This window comes from Desmodus rotundus, chromosome 10 (assembly GCF_022682495.2).
Source record: "Desmodus rotundus isolate HL8 chromosome 10, HLdesRot8A.1, whole genome shotgun sequence".
NCBI classification, from domain to species: Eukaryota; Metazoa; Chordata; class Mammalia; order Chiroptera; family Phyllostomidae; genus Desmodus; species Desmodus rotundus.
Window position 1 is genome coordinate 39,243,167 of NC_071396.1, and position 22,072 is coordinate 39,265,238.

The following is a 22,072-nucleotide window of genomic DNA, read 5'->3' on the forward strand; positions in this document are numbered from 1 at the left end:
GATGGTTGAGAACAATCTCAACCGAAGTGTCAGTGGCGAGTACTGAGACTGAGGAGCCCTGGGCTACCACGTGGCCATTCAGAAGAGAGCCGTGGAGAGCTTCAGTGGAGGTGAGCAGAAGAGCGGCTCTGCCGCCGGCGACCCTCTCATGGCCACGGGAGTGCAGCCAGAAGGGCCCTCTTGTCCCTGTGGGGCTGAATGCCGAACTCCTGTCCTTTCCGTGGAAAAGACAGGCTAGCCTCCCAGAATTGCTACCCATGGGGAAATGGCTCCTGGCCGGGCTTGCGGTTGGCTTTTGCTTTCAGTGGCCCATGGGATTGGGAGCCTTCTTCGCCTTTGGAAGATCTGACCAGCGAGTCAGGGAGTCATATGCATTTTTTGAAACTGATTCTCAACAGCCTACAGAGGCAGGCCCTGCGTATGGCCACCAAGCCCCATCTTACCCACCATGGAACCTGCTTCCTGGTGTTCTCACCACACCCCAGACCTTCAAGGTCAGGTGCTATCCACAGTACTGGTCCTTTACGCACCTGCTAACTGGGTCACCCATGGGCTTCAGAGCCCCACCCCATCCTCCGCCTTCCTACCCTTTTGTTGTTGCTGGTGGGACACCTGCCCCCTCATCCTGTCCTGGTGGCTTTCATCAGTTCTGATGTGGGGGCCATCGCCCGGCCAGTCAGCGCAGCAATGATCCCCCAGCCTCCACCCACAACAGAGGCAACCGCTGGACTGCTCTCAGTGTGTGGCCCCTCTCGTGCTCCCGGTGAGCCCCGCCCAGTCTCTCTCCCTTTTTGAAGATTGTGCCCTGGCTGGTGTGGCTCAGTGGATTGAGTGCCAGCGTGCGAACTGCAGGGTCGCCGGTTCACTTCCCGGTCAGGGGACGTGCCTGGCTTGTGGGCTAGGTCCCTAGTGAGGGGCGCAGGAGAGGCAAGCACACATGGATGTCTCTCTCCTTCCGTTCTCTAAAACCAAATAAATACAATCTTTAAAAAAATAAAAGATTGTATTTATTTTAGAGAGAGGGGAAGGTAGAGAAACCTCGATGTGTAAGAGAAACATCAATCAATTGCCTTTTGCAAAGGTCCCAACTGGGGACCAGGGCCACAACCCAGGTATGTGCCCTGACTGGGAATCGAACCAGCAACCTTTGGCTTTGCAGGACGATGCCCAACCCACTGAGCCACGCCAGCCAGGGCCCACCCAGTCCCTTAATGACTGCACTCTCCTCACACCTCCGTCTTCAGAAGGTTAGCTCTCCCCCTGCTCGGCCCCCAGCCGCACGGTGACATGTGTCCCTTTCTCATTTATAAGGTTCCGTGAGAGAGCTGCTGTTTGTCTCCATTGTACAAGTGAGCAACCGGAGGCCAGAAGGCTTCCGGACTTGCCCAAGGCTGCTGTCCAGGATTGGAGGACTTGGGATTTGGATTCTGTGTACTTAGCCCCCAAGCCTGCACCCTCAGAGTCTCTCCACACTGCCTCTCCACATCCTTCAGAAACTGTCGTGGCACCTGAACATCTGATACCAGCTCTGGCTGCCAAGTCTTTGCTGGAGTTCGTGTGACTTCCTTGCCCAGAGTGGGGCAGCGTCCAGGGTCTCCGATGGAGTCCTTCTCTCCTGTACGGCCCCCACTCACCCACGCATCCTTTTTCATGGCTGACTGATGGAGAGGGGTGGGATGTTGCCAAGATGGTGTTTATTGCTGGCGAGGGCATGGGTAGGTAGGGACCTGGGGGTCCTGAGGGCTCACCTTCCCACCCCCACAGCCCCACTGATGCGGGGAGCCCAGTGGCACGTGGCTCTCCTGGAAGTTGCCCGACCTCAGCACTGCTGGGCCTTGGTACTTGAAGGCGAAGTCATCCTCGTGTTGGGTTGAGAAGAAGCGCTGTCTGCCCAGTGGGGGCTCCACGTGGCTATGCTTGCACTGTGGAGTCAGGGGGGTGGCCTGGCAGGGCAGCCTGGAGGGTGGCTGACCCACCCAGGCCACCCCCTGGTCCCTGCACTGCCCTGAGAGCATCAAAGCTCAGTGGGGAGGTAGGCAAAAGGGGCGGTAGTTTGGGCTGACCCAGGAGCTGGATGAGAAACTGGAGGAGGTGCTGAAATGACCCCAAGGGCTGGGGTGACTCAGGAGACCCTGAGTCCGCTCTTGGCTTGGGGTATAAACGTGCCGGTAATACGAAGATGTCCCTGAGTATTTGCACTGATTCTGAATCTCAAGTGACAGTAGAAGCATCCTGAGACAATTCTACACTGATTTGGGGGTTTCCTGGTCAGGGAAGTGACCCATCCCTCCCTCACCTGCTGTAGCATCTCCTCCCTCACGGAGGCCGGAGCTGCTCTGTGTGGTTTCAGCATCTTCTGGTTCATGGTTAAAAAGTCTGCCTCTGGAGATTTGGACGTGTGGTGGCTGAACTTTGAGGTTGAGGGAAGAGAGGCAGACCCCAGAGGGCAAGGACGGAGAGGACTAAGAATGGGTCGGGTTCGGGGTGAAGCCTCGGCTGGTGCTGAAGTTGGATTACGAGGACTGAAGGAGGGAGGGGCGGGGCAAATTCACACATGCCTTGGGGGGGTGGGGCCAGGCGGGGTAGACTAGTGAGTCAGGGAAGGAGGTGGAGTGTGACCGAGGAAAGGCGCAGGGCCCAAGGGGTCGCACTGGGGAGTCCAAGGGGCGGGGATCACGACCACGAGGGGGCGGGGTTGTCTAAAGCCAGAGTTGGGGTTTTGGTTGATTGGGTGGGACGGTAGCCCTACAGGAGGTGGGGCCAGACTCTAGAAAGTGGGCGGGACCAGAGCGGTGGCAGGGGGGGGCCTCACTCACCACCGGTGCCCTCCGGCAGGTTGCTTCGCAGCAAGTGGAGATTCCGCGCTTTCTGCAGCAGTTGGGTGACAGGCGGGTAATAGTCCGTGCCCATGGAGGTCTGGAAGAACTGTCTGAGCAGCTTCGAGTCCCCCAGGCTCACGTGACTCTGCAGTGTCTGGTGAGGCACGTGGAGGCTCTGTGGGCTGGTTAGCGGCGGCGGCTATAGGACCACAAGGCATTTAGGAAGCTCCCGTGTCCGAGATGTCCCAAGGCGCGGTTGGAGGGAAGAGCTGGGCGCTGTGTGACTTCCGTCAGGTCACACCTTCTCTGGGCCCTATTTGATGGCACTCAGAGTTGGTATGCTCTCATTCAAAGACCCGGTCACTGAGGCTTGGAGTCCTTAAGGGACTTACCTTACCCTCCAGGAGATCACCGCACACATGTCAAGCTTACTTCTGCCTCAGGACCTTTGCACGTTGTATTCGCTCTACCTGGGAAGTCCTTTCCCTGATGAGCCCTGCCCCCGCCCCCACTTCCCACTGACCTGGCCGTAGAAGAAGCGCATGGAGGTGGTGAGGCTGCCTGGGCCCGGGCACCAATTTCCTTCCAGGATGTGTGACTTTGGAGTCCGGTCATGGTGAAGAACAAAAGGCTCCGCCAGGGGCGGGGGAGGCACTGAGCAGCTCTAGGAGGCTGCCATGGCAGCCAGGGGCAGGACAGCGGCAGGCTCTCACCTGGTTCCCGAGGACAGGCGTGCTCGGTCTCGGCGGTCGCATCATGGAAGCGGCCGTTTCCAGGGCCAATACTCGCAAAGTGGATGTGGGCCGAGGCCCGGACCTTGTCATACCTGCGTATGAGGAGGGGGGGGATTCATCTGGTCTGGGCCCTCGAAACTCCCAGGAAAAGGGATGGGGACAGGCTTCCCAGTGGCCAAGCATGTGGTGCTAATGCGGGGAGATCTCGCGGGACAGTGGGCCTTGCCGGCAGGTGACGGAGGCCTCAAAGGCACAGTATTGCCTTGGCCTTGGGTGGCACACTGCGCGTGCTGCTGAGAGCCCTTTACCCTGTCGTGGTGGCAGAAGGTCATGGTCCCTTTGTACCTGTCTGGGGGCAGACTCTGGGGCCTGTAGGCTTGTTTCTGCTCTGAACACACGGGCCCATAGCCAATCTTGAAGTCTCCCAGTGCCACAATGGATGAGTCCTGTGAGTGAACAGGGATGGGAAGGTCAAGGCCACCCAGCCCCACAACTGCCCTCCCCAGCAGCACCAGCAGCCTTGATTTACCCTCTTACACAGCAATGCAGGTGGGCCCATCAGGGCCGGGAACTGACTCTGATAGGTGGTCCTGTCATCCCATCTCCTGTGGTCCCACTTGAGGGGGGTGGGGCCCCCTGAGGATGGGCAAGATGAGAGAAAATGGGGTTAATTCCCTGCAGCCTCAGGCCCACTGCAATTCAGATTCCTGTCTGGGAAGGGGCCTGGGCAGCCCTGACTAGCCTAGCCTGGGGGCTGTCTGGCAAACACCAAAAATGATAACAACAGCAATAGCAAGAATAACTACCAAGTATTGAGCCAGGTATCTAAGTTAAGCACTTTGAAGCACTTTGCACCTCATTTTCCGGAGGGGTATCATCCCTGTCCTCCACTTTACAGCCTCCCTGAGGCTCAGAGAGATTACACATCTCAGAAATTCAGAACCAGAACTGAGTCGGATCCAGGGCTGACGATCAGTCTCTGGACCCACACTGCAGGACTCAGATGGGAGATGCTTTTCCAGCAGTTCCCCCAGAGTCACAGAACTGGACAATCACCAGTGACACCCACTCTCCGCTGAGCACTCACCCCATGCCTGGTGCAGGGTGCACTCCTGGCTCTCTGCTTCCCTGTTCCCGGGAAGTGGGGCCCTGTTCCCACACTCGTTCCCCACGTGAGAGGACAACCGCTCAGCTGCTCAAGTAGGAAGGCAGCAGGGCTGGGGTGGGGGTGGGCACTTGGCAGATTTGTCTGACCCCAAACCAGCGTTCACGACTTCTGCCCACAGCACCGCCCCAGAGAGGATTCAGGGGTTATGCCCATTCTATGGATGCAAAAAGTGAGGCTCGAGGAGGTTCCAGGTCTTCTCCCACTTGCACCTTTGACCTTTGGTGCTGGGTAATTATTGAGGGTGGCTTGTCCTATGCCGGTGGTAGTATGTTTAGCCGCGACCCAGTTATGACAACCAAAATGATCTCCAGACGTCGCCAAATGTCCCCTGGGGGAGGGTGAAGAGTCCCTGACCGCTTTGAGAACCTCTAGGTTGAGCAAATAACGCAGGGCGCCAGGGGAGCGCTCACCGAGTTGCACGGAGGATGCGCAGGGCTGCGGGCACGCGTCATAGGGAGGGAAGAGCGCTTGGTAAGTCGTTGGCGGAATGCGCAGCTTGACTCGGTCACCGGGTGGCATCGAATCCCGGTGGAAGATGAGGCGTGCGCCTGGGCTCTGCTCGCTGTCGCGCCCCTGCAGCTCTGGCCAACCGTAGTCAGCGTGAGCGGTGGAAAAAAGGGCGTGTCCGCGCGCGCCCTCTTGCAGGTGCAGGTGGCTGGCCAGCGTGGTGAGTGAGCTCGCCCCAAGCGCCCGCGCCTGCTCCCTCGACGGCGTGGGTGGCGACTCAAAGGCACAGTGCGCCTCAGACACAAACTCCTCCCTGGCCCAGCGCGGGTCTTGCTGGAAGAGGGTCGCTCGGGGCGGCGGCGGACACGGCTGTGCGCGGGGGACGTCCGGGTATGCCGGGAAGTCCCGGTGCGTCGTGGTATCTGTGGCGCCCACGTGCAGCTGCGGGTCCGGCCCCAGATCGAAGTGTGAGGCCTTAAGGAAGTCCAGCTGGGCCCTGGGGCTCCGCAGCAAGGCGGCCGCCGCCATCATGGGACACGGCCACCTGTGAGGAGTTGGGGACGAGGGACTGAGCCAGTGCCTGCCAGGACCATGCTGTCTTTTACTCCTCGTGTTCCAGGCACTGGGCTCGGCGTTGGGGACACGGTGAGAAACAGGCGCAGCCCTTGTGCTGCCCCCAGGGAAAGTACGAGATGGACAATCGTTTCTCTGATAGTTTCACTGCGTGCCTGGCCGCGAGTAGGTCCTCAGAGAGGGGTCCATCAAGCAGACCAAGAGCCCTAACCTTGTGGAGTTGAAAATGGGGCAGACTGGTGACAGACTATAATAATAGAGTATAATATACTATAATATAAAATGGTATATAATACAATACATTATAACAGTATTATATATCATATATTATATAATTATGGAAAGTAAATTAGTATTATATAATGTATAACAATATGAAAACATCACTTGCAGCATAAATAGGTGACAAGTGCTGTGGGAACAAAAGCCACCCAGGGTAGGAGGGTGGAGCTCAGGGTGGGAGGGTTGCAGTTTTAAAAAGGAAGGCATTGCTGACATGAGAGCTGAGCCACGGCCTGGCGAGGGTGCAGAACAGCACCCCTGGGACAGAGCGCAGCTGTAGGCCTGGAGGCCGACACAGAGTGGGCAGTGGGGAGAGCCGCAGAGTCAACCCTGGCCTTCCTCAGTGGGTCTGATCTTCTCACCCTCAGCCAGCCATTAAGGCCAGGGCTCCCCGCTCCATGTCTGGGAACCCACTTCTCTCTCCCTCCCTGGCTGTGTCCCATCTCTGCCACACCCCTCCTCGCTGGTGCCCCTGCCCTCCACAGCTGTCCTGGCACTACTCCCCTGAACCCCACCCTATCCCCACAATGTCAGAGGGTTCCACACCTCCACTCACTTCTTGGGCCTTCAGCTCCAGGCTCCCAGCATCCCGTTTAGTCGACTGGGACGCCCGTGCCTTCCTCAGAGTAGAGGTGTCTCCCCCTCGGTCCGCCTTGCTCCTCAGAGACCAGGCCCCCCAAGCCAGCCACACCCCTAGCTCAGGCTCACTTCCTGCAGGAAGCCCTTTCACAGCTACTTGCTCGCGTGGACCTCTTTAGAAAACATGCATCAAGGGCCTTAACAAAACCACAGTTTTTCCGTGTCTAAGTATGTTGCTCTTTTAAAAAAAAATCATCATTTTACCCTGGCTGGTGTGGCTCACTGGACTGAGTGCCAGACCGTGAATCAAAGGATTGCCTGTTCGATTCCCAGTCAGGGCACATGCCTGGGTTGTGGGCCAGGTCCTCAGTAGGGGGCGAGTGAGAGGCAACCACATATTGATGTTTCTCTCCCTCGCTTCTCCCTCCCTTCCCCTCTCCCTAAACATAAATAAGTAAAATCTTTTTAAAAAATCATCATTTTGCCACCTAAAATAGTTGAAGTTGAGGAGGTGTCAAAATGGCTCAGGGAAGAATCTGACTGTTGAAATTACTAGCCAGGTCACCTTGGGCTCCTACGACCTTCGATTTCCTGTCAGGGATCATGAAGGCAGGGTACGTACATCGAGCCGAGGCAAGGGAGCTAACAAGTCTGTGAAAATGCCCTCGGCGGGCACGGTGCTGACCCTGAAGACTCTCTCTGTCCCCAGTCTCCCAGAAGGCGCTGACATGCTCCTTCCAAGGCTGCATCTGGGGGCAGGCCAGCCCTGTCCATTGTGACTCAAAAAGCTTTCCCAGACAATGCTGTCACAATGGTCCCCCAGCAACTCTGGGGGCAGTACGGCCAGAATATCCTGCCTCCTGGAGTCTCAGGGAGCCTGCCGAATGACTTGGCTTCTTGAAGCCTCCCTGTTGTCATCTGGAAAACGGGGCTGGGAGTGGTGACGGCCTTGGAAATCAGCGGTGAGGGTCTGACGCCATGGGCTGCTGGTGTCTGTTGCCGCCATGCTCCTGGGTTGCCCTCCTCCTCAGCTCCCTAAATGTCCCCACACAAGATACACACAGCTCCCTGCTGCCCCAGGGCTGACAGACCTTCGACTAGCCCTCAACAACGCCCATGCCCGCCCCTCCAGCCCCATCAGGAACACGCCGGTGGAGGAACAGATACAGGCCCGTTGCTCACTGCAGCCGGGAAGCGCACACTCCAAGGGGAACTGCAGGCATCTCGGGGGGGTGTGAAGGGATTCATCAGACTCGGGCTTGTCCTGGGTGACAGGGATGTTCTGGAGGTGAATGGCAGGATGACGGCAGGACAGCATGAATGCTCTGCCGCCACTTCAAGATGATTACACTGGAGAACCAAGATGGCGGCGCAGGTAGATACACTGCGCCTCCTGCACAACCAGAACTGACAGAAAATCGAACGGTAAGGAAGTCCGATACCAAGTAGATAAAAAAGAAACATACATCCAGACCGGTAGGAGGGGCGTTGACAGGCACCGGGGCGGAGAGGACTCACGTGGCCGTGGCGGGACCAAGACTGGCGGAGTGTGGGACGAACGGGGCAGGCAGAGCGGCGGGTAGCACCCCATGGCCCCACATTCGCGCATAGATAAACCAGGACGAACAGTGGGTAGCGAAGCAGACCACGCAACCCAGGGCTCCAGTGCGGGGAAATAAAACTTCAAACCTCTCATTGAAAACGCCTGTGGGGGTTGGGGCGGCAGCAGGAGAGACTCCCAGACTCACAGGAGAGGTCGTTGGAGAGACCCACAGGGGCCTAGAGCATGCACAAGCCCACCCACTCGGGAACCAGCACCAGAGGGGCCCAATTTGATTGTGGGTAGCAGAGGGAGTGGCTGAAATCCGGTGGAGAGTGGAGCGGGTTCCATTGCTGCCTCTCGGCCCCTCCCCCACATACAGCGTCACAGCCCAGAGACCAGCGTTACCCCGCCCCGGGGAACACCTAAGGCTCCGCCCCTTAAAGTAACAGACACGCCAAGACAAGAAAAAAAAAATGGCCCAAATGACAGAACACTTCAAAGCTCCAGAAAAAATACAACTAAGCGACGAAGAGATAGCCAACCTATCGGATGCACAGTTCAAAACACTGGTTATTAAGACGCTCACAGAATTGGTTGAATTTGTTCAAAAACTAGATGAAAAATTGAAGGCTATGCCAAGAGAAACAAAGGAAAATGTACAGGGAACCAATAGTGATGCAAAGGAAACTGGGACTCAAATCAACAGTGTGGACCAGAAGGAAGAAAGAAACATCCAACCAGAAAAGAATGAAGAAACAAGAATTCGGAAAAATGAGGAGAGGCTTAGGAACCTCCAGGACATCTTGAAACGTTCCAACATCTGAATTATAGGGGTGCCAGAAGAAGAGGACGAACAAACAATTGAAAACTTATTTCAACAAATAATGAAGGAGAACTTCCCCAGTCTGGCAAAGGAAATAGACTTCCAGGAAGTCCAGGAAGCTCAGAGAGTCCCAAAGAAGCTGGACCCAAGGAGGAATACACCAAGGCACATCACAATTACATTACCCAAGATGAAACAGAAGGAGAGAATCTTAGAAGCAGCAAGAGAAAAGGACACAGTTACCTACAGAGGAGTTCCCATAAGACTGTCAACTGATTTCTCCAAGGAGACCTAGCAGGCAAGAAGGGGCTGGAAAGAAGTATTCCAAGTCATGAAAGGCAAGGGCCTACATCCAAGATTGCTCTATCCAGCAAAGCTATCATTTAGAATGGAAGGGCAGATAAAGTGCTTCTCAGATAAGGTCAAGTTAAAGGAGTTCATCATCACCAAGCCATTATTATATGAAATGTTAAAGGGACTTACCTAAGAAAAAGAAGATAAAAACTATGAACAGTAAAAATGACAGCAAACTCACAGTTATAAACAACCACACCTAAAACCAAAACAAAAGAAAACTAAGCAAACAACTAGAACAGAAACAGAACCACAGAAATGGAGATCACATGGAGGGTTATCAATAGGGGATTGGGAGGGGGAGAGAGGGGGGAAAGGTATAGAGAATAAATAGCATAAATGATAGGTGGAAAATAGACAGGGGGAGGGTAAGAATAGTGTAGAAATGTAGAAGCCAAAGAACTTATAAGTATGACCCATGGACATGAACTATAGGGGGGGAATGTGGGAGGGAGGGGGTGGGCAGGATGGAGTTGAGGGAAGGGGTGGAAATGGGACAACTGTAATACCATAATCAATAAATATATAAAAAAAGATGATTACACTGGTAATTGTGTATTTTGTATGTCAAATGTATGTTTTACCACAATAAAACTTTTTTAAAAGGAAAGAAGGTAAACATGCAATGAAGATGTAAATGTGGTCCACCCGTCTCCATTCGTGAAACCCCGATCACCTGCTGAACGCGTTCTTTCTTGTTTTTAATCGAGACACAATTGACATACGAGTTTACAGCTTACACCCTGCTGACCTGGCACATTTACGTTGTGTTACGATTGCCAATCTAGCTGACACCTCTGTGGGGTCACGTCATCACCATTTCTTCTATGTGGGGAACAAGACTCAGTCAGTCTCTGAGCAAGTTCAATGGCCATGACGCAGTTTTGCTGTCTGTCTCCCCGTGCTGAGTATTAGGCCTCCAGGAGTTAGTTTCGAGTGGGTTCCGCTTCACTGCAAGTTGTTGTTTTATCCATTGAGCAGCAGTCCCACCACCTGCTCCCCAGCGCGGAGCCCACCAAGGGCTTCGGCCCAGCCAGGCTGATGCAAAGACAGGATGTGTGTGGTTTGGCCTAGTCCTGCTGCCTGCTGGGGGAGGTAGGACCCCTGAGTTGCATCCTGGGTGCGGCAGGAAGCAAGGGAGAGAAGTAATTCTTTTATTGAAGATCTTATTGTTCATCCCGCAGTGCAAGGAATGAAGCGGGACTGAAGCTGTGGGGGCATGGGAGCAGCAGGGCCTCGGATCAGCCAGGAGGAGCGAATGCCTGGCTGCTGCCCTGGTTTGGACGGTGCGCACATTCTGCCTGTGTTCAGATCGCGAGTAGGCTTGTTGTGTCTTGTTCCACCCAGGTCACTGAGTGGCCTTGTCAGACGGTGGCATTCTGTGAAGTTATTTCTCTCTGGCAGGAGAACCCCAGGGCCTTGCTGGGACTGCCGGGCCAGCTCTTGGTCGCAGCAAGGCCAGCTGCAAACGCCCGACCAGCTCCCGTCTCTTTCTCAAAGGTCGAGCTCAGCTCTAATTAGACAGCAGAGGACGCTGGGAGGGCTGGGCAGTGCCTGCAAGGTTCACTGCTGTGCTCTTGATGCCTAGAGCAGGGTCTGGCACACAACAGGCTGTTACAAGGTGGCCGGGGACAGTCCAGGCTCCAGGAAAAGGACCCGGCCGCTCACGCAGGCTCTGCAGCCTGAGTGCCTCTTCCCTCGGCAGGACAAGAGCTCGGCTTAGGTTTTTTTCTGGTCGGGAACAGCGTCCGCAGTTGAGGGGTGGAGGCACACAAACCGCTGCACCTTAGTCTTAATCAAGGAGGGCAGCTCTTAATCGAGGTGGGGACTGAAGAGTCTCTTGGGTCGCTGTGGGGAAAGCAGACTTGGGGTGGCAGGGGCTAGGGGCCCAGGTAGGAGAGATTAGGGGCTCTCTATGGAGGGGGCTATGGGCTGGGAAGAACTGGAAGGATTCAAGGGATAGTTTGGTGACTGTTGGGACACAGGCAGAGTGAGTGTGGAGGGAAAGAGGTGAGCATGATGTCCAGGTCTTCTATGGCTGGGTGGCTGTGGGGCAGCCCTGAGATGGGGACATGGGGGAAGCAAGGTGTTTGTGGGTGATGCTGCGGTCAGTCTGGGACTTGCTGAGTGCGAGGGGCCTTGTGGGGCCCCCAGAGGGAATGTCCAGGGGGCAGGTGGGAGCCGGAGACAGGTCAGAGTTGGTGAGAGACTGGGGAGAGGACAGTGAGGAGGTGGCTAGGGAGCTGTGGGAGTGGACACCGTCTCCCAGGAAGGTGTGGGTGGAGCAGGAGCCAAGCCCTGTAGGAATGTCACTCACTGAGACACCGTTTCGTGCCAGGCTATGGAGAGGTAGCTGCGACCACGACAGATAAAAGTCACTACCATGGTGCGGTTCATATTCTGTTGAGAAAAGACAAACAACTAGACAACTAGCTGAAGTTGACAGTGGCATGGGTGTGTTACACGCTAAGGAGAACAGTAAGCAGGAAATGCGGGCAGCTAGTGCTCCTCCGGTGTGATGGGGAGGTCCCGGGAGAAGAGGACGTTTGAGTAAACGTGAGGATGAGGTGACAGAGGGAGCCGAGTGTCTCTTTGGAGGGAGACCATTCCAGGCAGAGGGAACAGCAAATTCAAAGGTCCTGGGGCAGGATATGCAGCAACTTCAAGGAACAGGAGCAAGGCAAGTGGCTGAGAAGGAGTGACTGAGGCAGGAAGAGTAGAGTAATAGGAGTTGAGAACAAGAGGAGATGTTTTGCAAAAGGCAACCAGTCTATGCCATTAGTTATTAGGAAAAGGCAAAACTACAGTGAAATACTGTTTCACATCCACTAGGATGACTATAATAATTTTTTCAAAGCAATATACAAGTGTTAGCAAGAATAGGGAGAATTTTGTGCATTATGGGTGGAAATGCAAAATGGTACAGCCACTGTGGAAAACCACCTTTTGACATTACCTCAAAAAGTCAAACAAACAGTTACCATATGGTCTAGTAATTCCACTCTTAGGTCTCCACCCGAAGGTCGTGAAAGGAGGGACTCAAACATGCACACCCTTGTCACCACAGCATCATCCACAACAGCCAAAAACTGGAAACGATGCCCATAAGCTAATGAATAAACAGCATGCGGTACGTCCACTCAACGGGAGATCACTCAGTTCCAAGAGGAGTGAAGTACTGACTGATACAAGCTCCCACGTGGCTGCACCTCAAAGACGTGGCTCAGTGAAAGAAGCCTGAGCATGCGTTGCATGATTCCATTTACGTGGAATGTCGGGACAGGCAAGCCCAGAGACAGACCACAGATGGCAGTCGCGGGGAGCTGGGGGAAGGAAGAATAAGGGTGACTGCCTGAGCGACAAGGGCTCCTTTGAGGGCGATGACAACGCTTTGAAGTTAAAAAGGAGTGATGTTTGCACAACACGTGAATGTGCCCCTGAACTGTACATTTAAAAATGGTGAATTTTACCACAAGTTTTAGAAAAAGTAAACAGGTCATGTTTACTTTTTAAAAAAACTTGACTTTTTGACAAGACCATACATGCATATTGCACAAAATTCAAAAGCCACAACGTGCTACAAATGTGAACATTTAATCTCTTTCTCAGCAGCAGTTACCCTCTCTGCAGTGACTCCATTACCGGGTTCTTGTCTGTTCTAGAAGGAGTCTATGCACTTCCTTAACTTTCTAAAAGTGCCTTACGTATTACAACAGCCACATATGCTCACTATACAGAAGCAGAAAATGCAGAAAGAGTGAAACAGAAATTAAAAAGAAATCTGTCTCTGCCCCGGCGGGGCGCTCGGTTGGTCCCAACGTCCTCCCCATACGCCAAGGTTGTGGGTTCAACCTCTGGCCAGGGCGCCTATGAGAAGCAACCGATGAGTGCATGAGTGGAACAAGTCGATGTTTCTCTCTCCCTTCCCCTCTCTAAAATCAATAAACAGAAATTAAAAGCAAACAAAAACCTCTCGCCTTGAATCCGAACCTACAGGTTGGTGATTTGGCTTGGAATATATATATACATATATATTTTTGGTGGGAAGTTAGGGATTGCTTAGCTTCGTGGGTCGGTTTACTGAAAAGAGAAGCTGCGGCGGCGCCGTCACGGGCGCGCTCCCGCGGGCGTGGGGCAGAAGGCGGCCCGCTCGCAGGGCTGTCCGGGTGCACAGGGCCGCGGGGGCGCGCGTCGCAGCGGCAGCAGACAAAGAAACCGCTGGGTGGGAGGGTACAAAGGGTTGCCACCGCGCTACGCAGAACGTCCCAGGGGCGTGGCCTCGCGCCAGACCCGCCCCCTGCGCAGCGCGGTGACATCACAGCGAAGTTGCCATGGCGGGGCTGAACGACCTGGCCGCGGCGCTGGAGTCGTACCGAGGCCGGGACCGCCTGGTGAGGCTGGGACTGAGCGCCGCCCGAGGTCCCGGAATCCGGCCAAAGCTCAGAGACCGGGAAACCCAAGCCAGAGAGGGGGCGGGGTCGCCTAGGCTCCCCCATGGCAGAGGCCCGGGCCAAGCCGGCTCCAGCCCGGTCCCCTAGCGGTGGACACTTAGGTTGTGCCCGCCAACATTCACAGTGGCACCAACCAGGTCCTCACCTTTGGACTTAAGGGATCCGACCAGACTCCTGAAATAGGCCACTGGGTTGTCCCAAACAGTCTCGTGAGGATTTAGGATGTTGCGGGCCACACCTTATGGCTGGACGTTTAGGTTGCAACCAAATCCCCTGTAGTTGGGCATTTGTGTTGTTCCTAACAACTCAGCCTGGTTGGACATTTACGTGCCGACCAAATCCCCAGGTGCGGGCACTCAGGGTCTGACTAGGCCACTGTAGCTGGTCCCTGGGTTATCCTGGACAGCCTCACCGGGACTTAGGGGTTTGCAGGGCTTCCCCGTATGTTCGGATGCTTATATTCTGACCACATCCCCGCTGGCTGGGCATTTAGGTGGTTCCATGCAAGATCGACTCTCAGCTCGTCCTAACCAGTCTCTAACACAGGCATTTAGTTTGCATCAGGGTTTGTACCGCTGGCTGGGCAGTTAGGTACCAACCTAGGCGTTCTGGTTTTAACACCCCCGCCCCCAAGTTGCCAAGTGGGACATTTAAATCGCAGTGTTTTGCTGCTCCAAAGAGGCGGAACAGGAATTACAAGGAAAAATAGTATGAAGAAAAAGGAAAAGAAAAAAAACAGGAAAAAGCAATTTCTGAAAAGGAAATTAAGACAGGAGGGTAGTGAAGCTGACCCAATTCACAATACGGAAATCACCCACTGAGTGGGTTCCTTCTCACTAAAATTACTTAAGCAAATGATCCTTTGTCCACTGGCTGAAGCTGGGTCATGTCCTCACTTCCCAGCTCGGCTGTGGGTGTTGGTCCAGCCAGGTACATTCAGATGTACATTTCTGTCTGGTCATCTTGCCAGCCGGGAAAAGGAGGACTGGGGAGGTGGAAAATGGGGTTTCCTTTTCACGTCTCCATCACATCTGTCTCCAGAGGCTGTGCCCCTCAGTGCCAAGAGCCAGCACTTCATTACAGTGTCCACAGTGATGTCATATTTTTTCCATTTGTCCTACATGTTTCTTTTTAAATTTAAAGCTTTTATCAAAATCTCCGTTGATTTAGACTCGCTCCATGGGCTCATGCCCAAGTAGGTGGTCAGGGCTAGTCCAGGAGCCCGGCCACGCTGACGGCTTCTGCTTTCCCACAGATCCGGGCCCTGGGGTACTCCTGCCAGCTGGTTGGCGGGGTCCTGGTGGGACACTGTCCGGCCAGGTCGGAATTGGGGTCGCGCCTGCTGGTGCTGTCCTCCCAGCTCAGCCACTGTAGGACCGTCCTCCGGCTCTTCGATGACCTGGCCATGTTTGTGTGCACCAAGCAGTACGGCCTGGGGGCTGAGGTAACTGGGTGTGGGGCTGTAGGGGCTTGTCCGCCGGCAACGGCGTGGGCAGTTTCTTGTTTATTTTTTTCAAAAATTATTTATTTTTAGAGAGAGGGGGAGACAGAAAGAAAGGGAAACATTGATCGGTCTCCTGGTTGCCTCTCGAGCGCCCCCTGCTGGGGGACCCAGGCATGTGCCCTGACGGAATTGAACCAGCAACCCTTTCGTCTTCAGGCCGGCACTCAATCCACTGAGCCACACCAGCCAGGGTGTATTCTTTCAATTTTAGTTTCTTTTTTGCAATAATATGTTCTTATTTTAACTTAATTTAAAAAATAGCTACTACGCTCACACATTCCTGGAGACTATATTATTAAAATGTTCTCTTTTTCCTGAGCCCCCAGTTTTCCTCCTCAGAGGCAGCTACAGTCATCAGCTTCCTGCATTTCCTTCCCAAACAATCCCATACCCTCATGGCCAATATGCTTTTTTTTACGTAAATAGTTGTGCCACTGACACTCTGGCCACTTGCTTTTTTCACTCAACTCGGAGGCCGTCCAACACAGCCCCTCCCCTCTCGATGGCCAGGCACGGAGCACTGTTATGTGGTGGCCGGCGATTGGTCCCGCCAGCCCCCTGCTGACGGACGTGTGAGCTGTTTATGACATTTGCGGGGAAAGCAGCACCACCTCGCTCCACAGGGGTGCCAGCAGATCTGTGCTCCCTTTAGGGGCCAAATTTGTCCCCCCAGGGGACGTTGCCCCCTGCCCTCCTAGGGGTCCCCTCTCTGAGCCTCTGGATTCTCGGGTGCCTGTTTCACCCCAGAGCCCATGGCCTGTTCATCCAAAATCCGAGTGTTTATCTGGACCTTCCTCCCGTTTTGACACCCACCTCCAGTCCTCTTACTTGGTTGGGGCATACTCTTCGTGCACCCTTGCAGGACCCCCACCCCAAACGTCTTGTCTTCAAAGACTCCCGTGTCCCAGGCAAGGGATTGGGGGCCTGCACTTCATATACCCCTTGACCAGAACAAGAGCCCCTTTTGTTGGTCCTGCGTTTCTGTGTCTTGGTCTCCCTGCCCCGGTGAGCATCTTCACCCCGCACAGCTCTGGGGCTGTGCCTGATTGAAAGCCTGGAGGGGCATGGCCATGAGGGGGTGGGTGGGGAGTGCAGTCCTAGGGACCAGGCTTCTGCAGCCTCCATTGGGTCTGCCTGGCTGGGTGCAGGGGGTGTGGTTCAGAACTTAGGGTTGGCGGGTAGGAGTTCTGCCGTTCCATGGAGCAGGTGGCACTTGCCTTCAGCACCTGTTTGCCTGTTTGCCAGGGTGGCGACCACCCTGCTTCTGCTTTGGGGGAGGTGATCCATGCGGCTGGTGTTTCTGCCCCGCTCAGCTCTGCCCCGTGGGCGGCCTGCCCTGCTTCTGTCTCCGTCCTGCACCAGAGGGCCTGGCCTGGGACCCCTGGGTGGGACCTGGAAGACCTGAAGGCTCTGAGGCAGGGCGTCCCAAGTCATGGTATGCATGAATCATCTGGGAACTTAAACAAATTGAAGGGTTTTTTGGTGTTGTTTGTTTGTTTTTTGGCATAGCCTAGGTCCCTAATGTGGGCAGTGGGTGGGTCTGCCCCCAGGCCTGTCACCCTGTCTTTCCTGGTCCTGTAGGAGGAAGACACTTTGATTCGCTGTTTGTCTGTCCTGGGCAACCTGGCCGACCAGCTATACTACCCCTGCGAGCACGTTGCCTGGGCTGCTGACACCAAGATCCTCCCCGTGGACTCTGCCCGGTGGTGGGTGCTGAGCACCTCCTTCTGGGGCCTCTCCCTGCTGCTGGGGATTGCCAGGTGAGCCCCATGGCCGCCCCCCGCAGGCCAGAAGGGAGCACTGGGGTGTCTGGTCCCGTAGGCGGATAAGCTGCAGTTGGGTGGGTCTTAGTCACCCCTGCTTTTCCTGCTGTGTGGCCACCTCCCTGCAGGCGACCCTATCACGTTGTCACTCACTTTACCTTAAATGACGTAGACTGATTATCTCAGTCTGGAGGTTGACGTCCAAACAGGCTGCACCGGGCTGCAGTCAAGGCGCGGGCAGGGCTGTGGCCCTTCCAGAGCCTCTAAGGGAGAGTGTGTGCTGCCTTTTCCAGCTTCTGGGGTTCCTTCCCACATCCCTGAGCTTGGGGCCCTGTCCTGTGTCTTTGAAGCACATGGCTGCAGCCTGTGCGTCTGTTGCATCCCCTTCTCTGACCCTGACCCTCCTGCCTCCCCCGTGAGGACCCTCGTGGCGACACGGGGCCCAACCGGGCCGTCTCCCATCTCAGGACCCTTAACTCAGTCTCATCTGTGGAGTCCTTCCTGCCACACAAGGGAACACACTCATGGGGCCTGGGGAGTGGGATGTGGGCACCCTTGGGTGCTGTGACTGTGCCCGCTGGGTCCCGGAAGCAGTACCTTGGTGGCCGCACAGAAGTGGCTGGTGTGGCCGCCGTCACCTGGGCCTCTGAGTCCTGCTTGCATTGTCGTCAGCAAACACCCCCAGATAAAGCCTCCGGAAGTTTCCTGGCTGGCTATGTGCTTCCAAAAACTGTAAGGTTTCTAGAACTTAAACTGATGGTTTCCTCCCACTTTCCTCTCTGCAAGTTCGCTGAGCCGGTTAGTTCAGAGTCCCCTGCCCCAGAAAGCACAGGGGTGAAGGGCCTCCCGTGGCAGAATTTTGTGCAGCAAAGTTCCCTTGGATCTCTGAAGGGTGGTGGGTGACCCCTGACCTTGGGAGTGGGGTGGAGGACAGCAGTGCCCACTCCTGCTGTCAGTTGTCCCTGGGCTAGACAGTAACATGCAGTAGTCCTTGCTTTCCCTGTTACAGATGTCCTGACTACATGGGCATCTCATCGCAGGCAGTCTGGAAAATGAACAGACCCAAAGTGGAAGTTCAGATCACCCACAGCCAGAGATCCCCTCTGTTTATACTCTGGGGACCCCTGCAGCCTGCGACCTCGCGGTACGAGGGTACTCGCTCTGGCCTCCTTGTTTCTCAGACAGGGCTGCTTCTGGGTTTGACCTCCCCTGACGGTCATGGTCACTGTATCTGTTGACCTTCCGATGTGCTTGGAGACTCGGACTGGGGCCTGGGCTGGACACTCCCGAGGCTGCAGCTCCCTGGGGTCCTTGTGACCTCTGGTGCCAGGAGAGCCACCGTTCCTGTCGCAGGGGCAGCCTTGATCCCATCCATCTTAGAAAGCAGACTTTCTTTTAGAGCCATTGTAGGCTCATAGCAAGACCGGGCTGAAGGAGAGAGTGCCCCTGCCCCATGCCCCACGCATGCGCTGTCAGCGCGGCCTCAGAGTGGAGCTGTGTTGCGGTCAGTGAGCCCACACAGACGCGTCAGCACCACCGCACGTGCGTGGGCTGCGTTCGGGGCCGCTGTCGCATGTCCTGTGGGTTTGGGCAAATGTAGCGTGACTCATACTGGCCACTGCCGGATCACAAGGGGTGGTCTCACCACCTGGAAGCCCGCTGTGCCCGCCCTGCGGCCGGCTCCTCTTCGGAGCCTGCGGTTCTCTGTGCTGTCTGCTAGGGTGTGGGCTTGCGCAGCCCGTGTGCTCCTTGCAGCCGGGTGTCCCCAGGCCCCTGGTGCCAACGAGTCCCTGGAAGGGCGTCAAAATGAAGGTGCCCGGAGTCCGGGACCCAGAGGTTCTAATGCCACTGGTCTGGGGTCCCAGGACCCAGACCCCGTGCTTTGTCCCAGTGCCCCGGTGGCTCTGATGCAGACCCACTTACCTCACTGCAGGTGCTGCCCTGGGTCCCATACTCTCTGGGGACAGGGCACCCGGACAGGCTCATGGTTGCTGGGGAGATGTGACCAGGCCCTGGCCCTCCCAGTCCTGAGGTCTGGCCGGGGTCAGCCCTCTAAGAGCCAGCACTCAGTGTGTCCACTCGCCCTCCTGTCCCCGGCCAAGCTGCAGGGTGCAGGGGCCAGGCATGTGGCCTGGGTGGGTAAGCTGTAGGGCCCGGGAGCCCTTGGAGTCCAGAAGTGGGTCAGACTGGCCCCAGATTGGTTGGCTGGGGCCACTTACTGCAGAGCTCAGCATAGTCACAGGTAACTTGTGGCTGCCATGGCAGGAGGTGGGCGCGGAGCCTCCCAGGGGCCACTGCTGGGAACTGAAGCCCTGCGCCCCCACCCTGCCCCGCTGGCCGCTCTGGCGGGGCGGGCTCCCACTGTGTCCGGTGTTGCAGGTCCCTGTGGATGGTCCTGAAGCTGAGGCAGAGGCTGAGGAGCCGCACACCGGCCTTCACCAGGTATTTCACGAGGAGAAAGGCTGACTCTCCCAGGCCCAGGGGTCTCCTAGCCCCGGGAGGGGGCGCTGTCTCCAGCAGTTATCAGCCCCCGCCCCCGCAGGGCCCAGGCTGGGGTGTGGTGGGTCACCGGCCTCCCGGCAGCCTCCAGTGGGGGCCAGGGCTCACACACAGGAAACCTCGGCTCACTCGAGGCCCTTCGGCAGGAGACGGCAGAGCCAGGACTGCAGGCCGCACCTGCCTAGCTGTGCACCCAGCAGAGGACCATGACCACTGCTCACTGTCCCATCAGGGGAAGAGCTGTGCCTGGAACCTGCCCGGCACCCCGCCCTGCCCCCCCTGCTGGTTCCAGGCGGTCGGGAGGACTGAGGTGTGGATCTGAGACTTCAGGCAGGCTTGGGCTCCCTCTAGGGGGTGACAAGTCCTCCTCCTGGCTCACAGGCAGGGTCTGTGGTCACTTCTTCCCTGCCCATAGTGGGGAACATGGGCACTATCCCTGAAGGACTCCTCTTTGACCCCACAGCCAGCTGCCCCAGAGCCAGCGGAGGGCCATGCAGGCCCAGATGCAGTCTGAGCTGCTGACCATCCTGAGCAACCTGGCCGACCTGGCCAACGCTGTGCACTGGCTGCCCCCGGGCGTCCTGTGGGCCGGCCGCTTCCCCCCATGGCTGGTGGGCCTCTTGGGCACCATCTCCTCCTTCCTCAGCGTGTACCAGGCCATCCGGGCCAGTGGCTGGGCTGACACCGCTGCCTCCTGACATGGCCGGGGGATGTGTGGACACAGCTGGACACTCGATGGAGGGCCCCTTCCCACAGGGCAGTCGCCAGGCTGGGGGCTGAGTCTGTAACTGAGCAAATCAAGGCCAGGTGTGGGGAGATGTCACCCAGAAAACACAGGGAGCGGCCTGGGGGCACACACCCACAGTTGGGCTGGATGTGGGCCAAAGGTGAGGCCCCTCAGGTGCGGGGGGGCCTGGTCCTTTCCACCCAGGCCCGGCCTCTTGCAGAGGTGTGTCTCAGGGCCAGAGCAGAGGACCCGGGGCTCCCACGCAGAGGACAAGGCCACAGCAGGCCTCAGCAGAGCCTCACTGCCTTCCCTGCATCCTGCATTCAAATAAAGACAAGTGGGGCCAGGACCAAAATGAGAATCAGCTGACAGTGTGGTGCCAGGGCAGGTGGGGCGGCGGGTCCTTTCTCCTAAACTCACCCCCTTCTGGCCCCGTCTGTCCGCAGATCGACTCACTTCCATGCCTCCTCTCCCTGCTGGGGGGCACCTGTGCCTTATTTGAGGGAGGGTGTGTGGGGGCCACCTCTGGGTGTGGTGGCCAGTGGGCACTCAAACCTCCCGAGCCGCCTCCGGCTGGTGGGTCCTCTCAGACTCAGCCAGCACAGCCTGCTGCTCCCGAGCGGCCCTCTCCTGTGAGGACTGGCCGTGCTCCTGCGGTCACCTGCACCCCCATCAGCACCGGTGCCACAGCCTGCCAGGCCCAGCCCACACCACACCCTTTCCCTCCTGGGCGTCATGAGATGCCTGCTGTGGCTGAAGCAGCGGACACTCAGCTACAGCTTGGATGAGGGCCTCTGTCCGCTCAGGGCCAGCCTGAGCGTTTTGTGGGTTCCCAGCTGGGGCCCAGCAGTGCAGGCTGCTGTCTCCACCTCCGGGCAGCGGCAGGGTGGGCGCACCGGTTTCCAGTCTGATGTGAGAGGCCGCCTGCATGGCATCGGTAGAGGGTGGCCAGCCCACGCCTGCGTGTTGATCCTGATGTGTCCTTGGACCCTCCGCTCCCCGGTCCCGGTGAGGAAGGGAATTGGGCACAACCTTTTGTTCCCCAAGCGCCTGGAAGACTCGAGACCTCTGTCTGCAGTCAGACCGTTCTCTGACAGGGCAGGTACGTGGCTGAGAGCAGCTGGGGGGGAGGGCTGCCCAGGGGATGTGGGGTGCAGGAGACACCCCACCCTGCCCTTGGGTCAAGCACCCTCTGGACTAGGGGCCTGGGCCAGGATGGGTCAGTCTTCCCTTCTGAGTTGTGGCAAATGGCACAGTGGCGTGACCCTGCACGTGGCGGACCGGGATTAGGGCGGGGGTCCACGTAGCGCCTGCCCGCCCATCTGGAGACTCGGGGTGATGCTCGTATGTGCGGCGTGTCCGTGGGGAGGCCATGTGAGCACCTGGGTACATGACATGGCAGGTTGGGCTGGCAGCCCTGTGGACTGGGCAGAGCCAGGTCCCCGGGCTCTGGCTGCAGCTTCCGAGCAGTTGGGGCTGTCCAGGCAGCAGCCTTGGCCGCAGCTGGACAGTGGAGATGACCCTGCCCACAGTGTGGCCACACCCTGGTGCTACGCCTCTTAGGTTGGGGCAAAGCAAGCCAGTGCCCTGGGGTGGAGGTGGGGTGTGTAGAGGGAATGTGTGTAGCAAACTTGGCCCAGGGAGCAGGGGACTCACATCCTAGGGACACAGGGACAGGCCCAGTGGGAGGGGCCCCACCAGGGTGGGAGGGCTTGGTGACATTCCCCAAAGCTGACCTTGACTGGGGGCTGCTCCCCCTGGGGCTTCTGCCTCTGGCTTTGAATGTCGTGTGGAGATGGTTGTGCC

At 56.8% G+C, this 22,072-nt stretch overlaps 2 protein-coding genes across 2 annotated transcripts; one reads left to right on the plus strand and one right to left on the minus strand.

Annotated features, from left to right (window-relative positions):
- Positions 1-1,694: 1,694 nt before the first annotated feature.
- Positions 1,695-8,721, minus strand: SAXO5 (stabilizer of axonemal microtubules 5). The gene is made up of 9 exons (XM_045188260.3): positions 6,570-8,721; positions 5,132-5,712; positions 4,083-4,189; positions 3,899-3,999; positions 3,533-3,645; positions 3,343-3,473; positions 2,817-3,018; positions 2,297-2,382; positions 1,695-1,922 (listed from the first exon to the last, which is right to left on the minus strand). Exons 2-9 carry the CDS (start codon positions 5,697-5,699, stop codon positions 1,695-1,697), a joined length of 1,536 nt encoding a protein of 511 aa, XP_045044195.1. The 5' UTR covers positions 5,700-5,712; positions 6,570-8,721.
- A 4,896-nt stretch (positions 8,722-13,617) lies between these two features.
- PEX11G (peroxisomal biogenesis factor 11 gamma) lies at positions 13,618-20,627 on the plus strand. Its single transcript, XM_024551211.2, has 5 exons — positions 13,618-13,713; positions 15,029-15,217; positions 16,859-17,037; positions 19,420-19,482; positions 20,003-20,627. The coding sequence occupies exons 1-5, from the start codon at positions 13,654-13,656 to the stop codon at positions 20,235-20,237; spliced, it is 726 nt and encodes a 241-aa protein (XP_024406979.1). The 5' UTR covers positions 13,618-13,653; the 3' UTR covers positions 20,238-20,627.
- The last annotated feature ends 1,445 nt before the right edge of the window (positions 20,628-22,072 follow it).